At 41.1% G+C, this 11,170-nt stretch overlaps 2 protein-coding genes and 1 long non-coding RNA gene across 3 annotated transcripts in view; all 3 read right to left on the reverse strand.

Moving 5' to 3' along the window:
- LOC310993859 (major histocompatibility complex class I-related gene protein-like) overlaps positions 1 to 9,037 on the reverse strand; it is a gene marked incomplete at both ends in the record, with an annotated part of 45,167 nt that extends 36,130 nt beyond the window's left edge. The window contains 2 exons of the mRNA XM_083982342.1: positions 8,528 to 8,791; positions 8,989 to 9,037. Of these exons, the coding sequence (XP_083838468.1) occupies positions 8,528 to 8,791; positions 8,989 to 9,037 (313 nt within the window). The remainder of the gene's footprint in view (positions 1 to 8,527; positions 8,792 to 8,988) is intronic.
- On the reverse strand, positions 133 to 5,550 carry LOC310993790 (major histocompatibility complex class I-related gene protein-like; the record flags this gene model as incomplete). The annotated part of the gene is made up of 4 exons (XM_083982269.1): positions 133 to 479; positions 669 to 947; positions 5,117 to 5,215; positions 5,343 to 5,550. The coding sequence occupies 4 exons, from the start codon at positions 5,548 to 5,550 to the stop codon at positions 133 to 135; spliced, it is 933 nt and encodes a 310-aa protein (XP_083838395.1).
- An 859-nt stretch (positions 9,038 to 9,896) lies between the features above and the next one.
- Positions 9,897 to 10,340, reverse strand: LOC310994104. Its single transcript, XR_014595777.1, has 3 exons — positions 10,297 to 10,340; positions 10,115 to 10,132; positions 9,897 to 9,973 (listed from the first exon to the last, which is right to left on the reverse strand). It is a non-coding gene; the product is annotated as an uncharacterized lncRNA (long non-coding RNA).
- Between the last annotated feature and the right edge of the window lie 830 nt (positions 10,341 to 11,170).

Below are 11,170 nucleotides of genomic sequence, written 5' to 3' on the forward strand. Positions count from 1 at the left end.
AACAAACGTGCAGGATTTTCTTGGCAATAATGAAACCAAAGAGCTGAACACATCGTTTTCTTTTAGGTCTCCTCTTTTGTTGTGCAATGTGATTTTTGTTGTAGATTACTTCTGTATGAATGTGGAAAAAAGTTAAAATTGTTTATCACCTTGATCATGTCTGACTCCATTTTTTCCCATGTTGGTCCTGATGTGAGCTTTGTCCAGTTTGGTGATGATGTCGTCCTTCACTCCAGAGAGCTGAAACACACAGTCGTACCTCCTCCAGTCTTCAGCTTTGACTGATGAGACGTCCAGGTCAACACTCATCTGGAAGGATCCATCATGGTTGGGGAGGATCTCTCCTTGGTCCACGTCCTCATGAAGCTCCTCTCCATCTTTGGTCCAGAACATCAGGGCTCTGTGAGGGTAGAAACCTGTAGCGTGGCAGCTGACTGGAGAGGAGGGAGTCTTCTGGTGGAGAGACACTGAGGGGGGGACTGGAGGAGGAGGAGGAGGAGGGGTTTAAACACCTGTGTAAAAGTGTCAAAACTTTGTCTGCAAACCAGGAGCATCTGTTAATCCATTAAAAAGACGTTGAGTTATTTCATTGAATAGCTGATTGGTGGTTTTTTTTTCACTTTAAACCAAATTGAATGACATGATGAAACTACATCATGTGACTCTACCTGTTCTCAGCAGAAAGTTTTCCCCCAAGTTCACGTACTTCTTCAGCCAGTTGGGACAAAACTGAGTTACGAAGCTCTCAGTGTATTGTATCCTGCCTTTCTCAGCATCCCATCTCAGTTTGATGACATCAGCCTGTGGCTTCAGAGCGACCCACGTCAGTGTCCTCAGATCAAATGATAGAAGACCTTCTCCATCATAACCGTACTGATGAAGACCTGTGATGTCTCCAGTCTCATCGTCCCACGCACAGCCAATGAACTTCTGTAAAACATGGACACCTGAGACAGGGACAGTGATGATGAAATCAGTCTGACAGTCCAACTCAAGCTGTAAAAACACTTTGTGATTAACTACCATGGTTAAATCAGAACTGATTTAGTTGTAGAGTGTAATATGGTTATAATAGGACTTGTTTGCATGGCAGTGAGAGATTTCTGCAGCTACATGTTGGCTAACACAACAGCGCTTGGATTAATGGATTGCCTGCAAACAATCAGTCACAGTAAATTAAACTCACATCAATTGTTTTGTGAGTTGGAGAAACACTGCTTTTACTTTGAAAATCAGTTTCCCATCTGTATTTGTACTTAGTTTAATGCCCAAAGTGTGCAAAAACAAGACATTAGCAAATTATCAATAATAATAAAATGAGAGGAAGAGGAAAAGTAAGGGAAAGTATTAAGATCACATACAGGGATTTCGGATTGATTATATCTTGAACTCAGAAATATAAAATAGAGGACTGTACCAGTTTGGTTAAAGGTCTGCATCAGAAGATAAAGTATGGATTTTGTGAGCACAGGCTGATCATCTATGCACTCTCTGGTGAACCACTGTAGCACTTCAGGATTGTGATCCAAATATGCTGTTATCCAGACATGTTTGGACTCAACCATCTTTCTGTCGCTGTCGCAGCATCCCACTGGCACATTGTTGAGCAGGGCAGCACCCATAAACTCTGGGATGTTTGGGACTCCAGAAGATGTAGTGGTAGAAAGCATCAGGGAGTATTTCACTGTGGGACAAATCAAGGTTTCAAATTCAGCTTTTTATACTACTACTACTACTACTACTACTACTACTACTTTACTTTAAAAGAATACAATAGTTGAGAGAGATTAAAGATTTAAAATGTTTCTTACCTGGAGATGAAAGGCGACAGAAGACGAGTAACAAAAATATTTTCATCTTGGATGAAGAAGTCGTAGAAGTGAGGAGCTGTAAATCACCTGCTGTGAATCTTGTCTTTGTTCCTGGTTCATTTAGGAGCATTTGGGTGTGTGTGTTGTGGGTGTGTTTACGTCTGTGAACAGGAACGTTCTCCTGACCGAGCGAGTGGATTGTGGATTGGGAACATTTTTGATTGGTTGTGTAACTTGTGTTGCATGTAAATGTATCTGTTCTTGCTGATCTGCCTGCACTTGTTCAGCTGTTAAAGTCCTGTAACAAACACCTGCCTCTAATTTCACCTGCTTTTGTTTTTCTTTTTATATATAGTTCAGGGTTAGAGATTTTTACATACTTATGATTTAATGTCCTACCTCAGACATGGGTGATATTAATCATCTGATCTACAACATTTGTTTATGACAGACCTTTGCTGCATTAACCCTTCATCTTCAGGTATTGAGTGTTCTGACTGCACACGAACGCACCAGAGTCCACCTGCATCCATCTGTGCTGTGCAACACTGACTCAAGGAAACATCTTCATGACATCACATCAGACAGGTGCAGACAGTTTAAACACACCTGATGACCTCATGACCTTTCAGATTTTAGATGAAACATTAAACACATCATCAGTAGTGTATCAGTTCCTGTTTGAGCCAAAAATGTGTTTTTATTTACATGTCATGTATATTTTAAGTTGTTACATTAGAGCTCCCAGCTAATCTTGTCAGGAAGCTAATTCTGCTCAGAGTTGAACTGAAATTGATCTGCTAATGAAACTCAGTCACAGATGAGTGTGTGGAACCTGCTACGTATATCCAAAAGTCCCCCATTTGGGAGACTGGTAAACATACAGAAAAGCCACAGAGCCTCTACAGAACTAATTATGAAAGAATATAGTCATATTTTACATCAAATTAAACAGCAGAAGCTGGGCTACAACGTGTAAAAACCATGTTTATATGACCCAAACACAGCCCAAACACTACTCAAATAAACAACTAAACACCAAACTTCATGAAGCACCTCTGTGTGGACCCAGTCGCCACATTTCTGGCTCGTATACTACTGTACATTATGCAAAACACATCAGCTACCGCTCATATGAAAGAGCCGCCTACAAACATTGGGACGTTACGTAGCAACCGCGGCTAACACAGAAGCTACACAGAAGCTACACAGCAGCACGGCAGAGGGAGAAGCCAACAAAGAGCAAAGTTGAGCAAACACAGACACTGCTTGGCCAAAACATTGTTAATTTCCTCTTACCTTTGCTGTTTTGCCGTGAAAAGTTTGTTTTATGGGTAAATCTTCATGGTAAATCCACAATATTTCCAGTTTGAACTTTGACCGGTGTTACATCTAAATCGGTCCGGGCGGGCTTTAGGAGCGGCGGAACCTTTGCATAAACCGTCTTTGCCTTTGTGAGCGCCGCACACAACAGCCTGCGCGTCACATAGTTCAGGATTTGGCTGATTCTGATTGGCTGCCAGTACTGTCAATCACATCAACGTGGGGAATCAACCAATCCGCTGCAGAGATAGAGCCAGGCGTAACTGCAGCACGTCAGAGCCGCTTTACAGAGGGACACAGAGGGCCTAGAAAGTTGTCATTTAGTCCCTGTTGATTCTTTTTCAGTTAGTTTACGCAAATTGTGTGAAAATAAAGATTAAACAATGGTTTATAGTGGCAGGTGGTTCCAAGCTGTGCCAAAAATGGACATTTTGGAAACCTCGCCTGAATATTTTGTAGTAAAATCTCAATCATTTTGCACTGCTTCACTTTATCAGAATCAACCGCGGCAGCAGAGATAATGTTCATACATTGTACAATCATTTGATAGAGGTTTTGATCTTTAGCAGCATCATTCTGAAGGACACTCGTCTAAAATATGATTTTTTTGGGGGGTGGGGGGTTATTCATTTTATCAATTTTTTTTCTGTGTGCTATCTTCATTTACTCTTCATCAGTAACACATTTACTGAAATTTGGACGTCTCAGCAAATTCTATTTTTTCCCCTTTACTATGACACCAAAAGTATTCAAATAGACCTTGTGGTTGCAGAGATATACTCATTTTATTATGGATATGCAATTTCAAGAAAAGGCCTAGAAAATAGGCTTCGTTTTTATTTAATTAAAAAAAGCTGCACAGCACAAAATAAACACATACGTTATTGACAAAAAATTATGTTTGACCATATACAGAAAAAACAAAGACAGAAACATTACCAAAAGCCATCAGTTAGCACTCTGTCGTCTCTAAGAAATTCTCCTTAAACTGTATCTGATAAAATATTGTACCAGACAGCATGGTGGGGAGTGTGAGTTTTCCATCCATTTGCTGTGTGTTTATCAGTGCAGAGTTTCAGCGGGCTGGAACCAGTCTCTGCTGAATAAAGTGCATCCTGGACCCTGTCACCAGTCCATCACAGGGTCGACATGTAGAAACAAACAACCTCACACACACTTATTTGGAGCTGCCAGTAAACCTGTCAATAACCTGATGTCTGAGTCTGGACTCTAGGAAGAAGAAGACTCCAACAACAGCAGGTTCTCAGTCGTCCAGGTCGTCTTAGTCTTTCAGTGCAGAAGTGAAAGTAACTGGACTTTTCAACCAAAAGGCTTCTTCAGCTTTAAAAGTCTTTTTTATCGATGTCGTCCTTCACTCCAGAGAAATGAAACACACAGTCGTACCTCCTCCAGTCTTCAGCTTTGACTGATGGTCAACACTCATCTGGAAGGTCTCTACTGATTGGTCAGGACCAACTCAGATCCAACTCTTTGTCCTTCAGACAGTTGTAGTTGGATTCAGCTGCTCCGTGACTCCCTGGCTGTCAACAGCTGTAAGGTCAGAAACACACTGTTAGCTGATGTTCACGCCATCCTCCTCTGAACTGACACAGAAAATATAAAAACATTTTGACTCCACAGAATTCATGTGAGCTCAGAGAAAACACAACAGAGACAAATTTTACTTACGAGACAGAGCACGGTTGGCTGAAATAAGAAGAAAATACAAATAATGTTAGTTGTTACAGTTTAAAACAGCAGAATTCAGTGATGCAGAAATCCTTCAGCCTTTCGTTCAGATCTGAGATTATCTCTCCTCCATCATCATGCTTTAGTCACATCATTAAACTCTGCAGCTCTTACTGCTGCTGAAACTGAGTTTGTTGGATGCGTTTGTTCACTTGTTCACTCATGATAAAGCATCAAGTCAAATGTCTAAAATCAAAACACTGACAAAGAGTGTGTTTGTTTCAGTTTCTCACCATGTATCATTCTGTAGATGAAGAATTCAGCGGCACGGATGACGAGAGCGATAAAGACGACTCCAGCGATGACAATGATGATCATAGTAGTGTAGCTCTCTGTTGGAGAAACAACAACAAACCAATCACAACCTGAGCAGATGGAGAGGAGAAACCACAGTGAACCCTCCAATAAACTAAATCAAATGTATTTCCCACCTTCATCAATCTCTGAGTCAGTTCTTACCATTGGGCAAAGGCGTTGTTTTCTCCAGTCTGGTGACGATGTCGTTCTTCATTCCAGAGAGCTGAAACACACACTCACAGTTCCCCCAGTCTTCAGGTTTGACTGATGAGAGGTAAATGCTCTTCTGGTAGGTTCCATCATGGTTGGGGAGGATCTCTCCTTGGTCCACGTCCTCATGAAGCTCCTCTCCATTTTTCCTCCAGAACATCACAGCTTTGTTTGGGTAGAAACCTGTAGCGTGGCAGCTGACTGGAGAGGAGGAATTCTTCTGGAGGAGAGACACTGAGGGGGGATCTGGAGAGAGAGAGAGAGAGAGAGAGAGAGAGAGAGAGAGAGAATTTTTTAAATCTCAAGCTCAAATATTTAGAACCAGTGGGTTTTCTCAAACACAGAACCTCCTGAACAGCCCAGATCTTCACAAATATAAAAGTCAAACTCTGACTCTGTCAAAACCCTGAACAGAGCTTCCAGAAGCCCAGTGGACATCAGAGCAACGTCCTCTGAGATGTCATTTGTTCCTGTTGCTGTTGTCCTTCTTAATAATTCAATGTATGTTTTGTTATGTGTTTATTATTGTTGATCTCTCTCTGATGGCTGCAAAACTAATTGCCCATGAAGATTTCCTTGATCATTCATAACTGCTTTTGCAACAGATACAGTTACAGCACGTGCTACAAAACCATGTGCTGAACCCAAAGATCCCCATAGTCTTTCAGGAGAAGTTGCGTTCAATACAGTCAAATGTCTTATCATGATCTACAGGGATCCACCCAGTGTTTATACCCAATGGAGTAAACTGTCCCGATTTAGGTGTTATCTACCACGGACCTGCCGTGCACACAGTCCATCTGGTCTTAGTGGATGACCTGCAGCAGAGCTGACGCTGTCTGGCCAGTCAATGGCTGAATATCTGTCCCAGTAGTCAATGTGTCATCAATGTTGACGTATTTGACTTTGAACTAAACTGATCCACCTTGTCATCCACTGAATCACATGCTTCTAATAATACTGGCAATAATACAGACTTTCATCCCATCATGAGTTTGTGTTTGTTGCTCAACTCTTCTTTCAAGTTAATTCACTACATGAAAAGCCCCGCATGTTAACAACCACTAAAGAAAGAAAGAAATCACTACAGTAAGAGAAGAAGAGTTCAAGAAGTGATGATATAGTGGTGATTTCAATATTGTTGAGTTAATGAAACTACATCAGGTCATGTGATTCTACCTGTTTTCATCAGAGAGCACCTCCCATATTTCACGTACGTCTTCAGCCACTCAGGACAAACATGAGGTAAGAAGTTCTTATTTTCCTCTAAAACACCCTCCCATCCCAGTCTCTTGATGACATCCTGTGGTATTGGAGCGATCCATCTCGGTGTCTTCAGGTCAAATTTCAACATGTCTTCTCCATCATAACCATATTTAAGAAATCCAGTGACTTCTCTAGTTTCATCGTCCCATTCACATCCACTCATCCTCTGTACAGTGTGGACACCTGAGACAGAGACAGATGATCGACAGTGATGTTACACATTGTTCATTGTATGATGCACAATTTTATCCTGTTCTCACAGACTTGTAACTCTCTTGTCTTAAACCTATCATATTTTCCATTTACATTAAAGAAAAAGTCTGTGTATATTCTGCTATGTAAAAGTCACAATGATCATGATCATTACTCGGTTAATTACTGGATGGATGGCAATGGCAGCAGACCACATCATGATGTCTTATTATTTTCAAAACAAACAAAAGAAAGTGAACCTGTGTGCTGCAAGTGACCTTAACTTCATTTGATTTAGTTTAATCTCAAAAATCTCTAAAATACAAATACATTTATTTGAGCCATTGGGGGGAGAACGGTGAGAACCTATTTGGATGTGTTTTCTAACAATAAACCAATGTCCATTACGCTGATTCACTTTGAATGTGGCGACCCCTTTATTACTTTGTGCATTTACCTCACCTTAGCACAGGCAAAACAGTTCAATTCTTGTTGAGCCGTGAGTCTTAACAGGTAAGTTCCCGTACTTGTACTTGTACTCCAATTTCCATTTCTCTGTGTCTTTCTGAACACGCTTAAATAAATCCCCTCTAAGGGTATGCAAATAGCCTAATAATCGTTAATTCATTAATATAATCTTGTAATAATCTTAATCAAGTAACTGGACATTTTAGTCAGGCATCTTTTAGTTGGTCTGTTTTATATTGGGTCAGTCTATTTAGAGTGACAGCTATGTTTACATTTTGGGGTTCTCATTGAGTCGGTGTTATTGACATTGTGTGTACTTACCTGGCTGCTCAGAGCTCTAAGAAGTAAAAAGGTCAAATGTGTCCTGGTTTCTCTCTTACCGGAGTACACTCATGGGTAAATTAGTCCGCAAAAATAGTCTCACACCCCTCAGGGTTCTTTAATATGCTCTGCCACTTCAAAAAGGTCAAAAAGTGTTTACTTCACCCTCCCACATAGTTCATCACCTGTAGCTTACCTAGACCTGAACTGAATCAGTATGTGGACCCCCCCATGCAGATACCCGCTCACAGACGCAGTGACGTGACGCAGGAGTTTAACTGATTCCCAGATACTATCCTGTCAAACTTTATCTGCTTATGTTTTAGGAAAGTCATTTTTGTGGACTGCTCATTGTGTGAGTCTGAACCTGAAACAATGATGCACCTGTTCTGGCAATGCCACATAACTGTCACATGGACAGGAATAACCTGGTACGTTACACCCAAGATTGGATTGGCTCACAGTGATATCTAATACATTTGTTGACCATTTTAGAAAAAATAACATATTCATAAAGCCAAATTAAGTCAAACTCTGTATCTTATTGTATTTCCTGTGCTGATGCTGGGTTAGGGTGGAATAGCTCCACCCAGTGTTCAAACACAAAAACTACATTATGACCAATACTACATTAGTGACAATGACATAGCTGCTTTACAGCCTCTTTTTCTATTTTTGTGGAACAATAAAATATTAGCATGTGTAGAAATTTGCAGATGTATTAATTCAACATTTGTCACCATTATTTATTTACTGCATGAACAGTTTTAATTGATTTATTTTCAGTTGATCAAGGTCATTTAGTTATTTGTTTGTGTGGGCCTCCATATAGTCCCTTCATATAGCCTACATATACAGTAGATACAAATGAACAATGACATGTACTGTACCTCCAGTCTGGTTGAAGAGCTGCATGAGAATATGAACGTTGTCTTTGAGGATGAGTGGTTGAACCTCACACTCCTCAGTGGTGGTCGTGTGTATATCAGGCTCCGCATCTAACACCTCTCTCACCCAGTCCTGCTTTGGTTCCAGCTTTGTGTTGCTGTCACAGCGTAACACCGGGATGTCATCAACCTGTATGACACTTACAAACTCTGGGAAGGTTTGGATCCCAAAAGACACTGTGTAGAAATACTTCAGGGAGTGAATCACTGTGGGACAAAACAAGGATTTCAGTCGAAGTACACACTCAACCTCAAAACATACCGTCACCTGTTGTAGGGCCTACAGGGCCTACAGGGACAGCAAGATGGTGATACGGTTTTCTAAGTGAAACTAAATCATACAGAAGTGTAAATTGCGCAAAAACACAGAGCACAAAACATGTTTAAACCAAACATTGTCCTACCTGCTGAGGAGCCGTAACAGAGAAGAAGGAACAAAAACAACGTTTTCATCTTGTTTTACTCGGTTACATTTGTATGGACTAAAGCTCAAAGCTGGTGTTTCCTGGTAGACTGATAGGTGGAGCTTCACCTGGAGATGAGGAGGAATCGCTGTTCACCACTTTATTAGGTGTTTATACACTTCACAAAGTCTATAGTTACAGTAGCCTATCAATAATTAATATATGGCTATCAGAACAGTGTTGACTTTAGACCCTGATGGTGACTTTTATTAGTAACAGTCTAAATACAGTGGCTGTTAGCTGTTCTCTATAAATCATATCTGACAGATCAGAACTATCCTGGTACTACTACTTTCTCTCTCTACCAGGGTATTCGGATTATTAGTGTTTTGAATTCATGAGCAGGTCAATTTGTGATTTCAAGTAGCTTGAACTGAATCCCACTGAATAGAGCCTGTGTATTATCTGTCTATATTATGATTGAATATGTAGTAATTAAAGCCTGTTTGTCCTATAGTGAAACACTCCCTCAAGTATGTCCTCACTACGTCCAGTGGGCTCCCAACCGCTGTCACACAAACAGTTGGTGGAAATACGGGACTGGATGAAAAGCTGCTGACCACCGGCAGATGGCCGACAACGCAGAGTGTCTCTGCCAAAACTTCCTTTTTTTTTGCGCCTCTCTTTTCTGCTGGTTGTCTGAGCTCTGCGTTACAAGTAGAGCTTGCATATAACCATTGTTAGTATTTAAATTCCTCATTATTTTCCTCTCACTACAATAACTCTGTAATTTCTTAAAACTGTAGTTTCTACTTCATGCAGCCACGAGCGCTTTGCACTTTATTGACCACAAACAAGCAAACCAGCACTTTCAGGAGGGTTAGGGTTAGGGTTAGGAGGGTTAGGAGCAGCCTCTGTTTACAGAAAATAATCCCAGAGCTTCAGGTTGGATTCAGGTTCTCAGTGAGTTCAGAGTCACCAGGAGCTGTAAAAGTCACAAACATGTTGTTAGTCCACTCATCATCACACACTGAACTTCCTGTCTGGACAGTTTAGTTAAAGCTCTTTAACCCACTGTAACGTTCATGTGTTCAGAGGCAGTAGAGGAAAAACCAGTTGTACTTACGAGGTGCAGGGAGTTCAGCTGAAAACAGAAGAGAAGAAGAAGAAGTTGACTTGTCAAACATTTTCATATTGAAGTGCAGAGTTTCATCAGACTCTGAGTCTTGTCACTTGTTGCTTTATCACATTTTGACTCAGTGTTGCAGCCTGGACACAAATATCCACTCAGCTGCTGGACTCTCTCACCTGTCTTCTTTTTGTAGACCAGAAATCCAACCACAGAACAAATGAGGACGACGACAAGAACAACCACTGCAACGACGACAGCGGTCAGGTCATGACACTGGACTTCTCTGTTCAACAAAACACAAAGAAACAAAACAACGTGTAAAAACCATGTTTATATGACCCAAACACTACTCAAATAAACAACTAAACATCAAACTTCATGAAGCACCTCTGTGTGGACCATGGATGTATTATGGTGTGGACCCAGTCGCCACATTTCTGGCACTGTACATTATGCAAAACACATCAGCTACCACTCATATGAAAGAGCCGCCTACAAACATTGGGACGTTACGTAGCAACCGCGGCTAACACAGAAGCTACACAGCAGCACGGCAGAGGGAGAAGCCAACAACGAGCAAAGTCGAGCAAACACAAACACTGCTTGGCCAAAACATTGTTAATTTCCTCTTACCTTTGCTGTTTTGCTTTAGCTTTAGCTTTGTTTGTTTTATGGGTAAATCTTCATGGTAAATCCACAATATTTCCAATTTGAACTTTGACCGGTGTTACATCTAAATCGGTCCGGACGGGCTTTAGGAGCAGCGGAATTGTATAAACCGTCTTTGCCTTTGTGAGCGCCGCACACAACAGCCTGCGCGTCACATAGTTCAGGATTTGGCTGATTCTGATTGGCTGCCAGTACTGTCAATCACATCAACATGGGGAATCAACCAATCCGCTGCAGAGATAGAGCCAGGCGTAACTGCAGCACGTCAGCCGCTTTACAGAGGGACACAGAGGGCCTAAAGTTGCTATTTAGTCTCTGTTGATTCTTTTTCAGTTAGTTTACGCAAATTGTGTGAAAATAAAGATTAAACAATGGTTTATA

This window comes from Trachurus trachurus, assembly GCF_905171665.1.
Source record: "Trachurus trachurus genome assembly, chromosome: 11".
Classification (NCBI taxonomy): domain Eukaryota; kingdom Metazoa; phylum Chordata; class Actinopteri; order Carangiformes; family Carangidae; genus Trachurus; species Trachurus trachurus.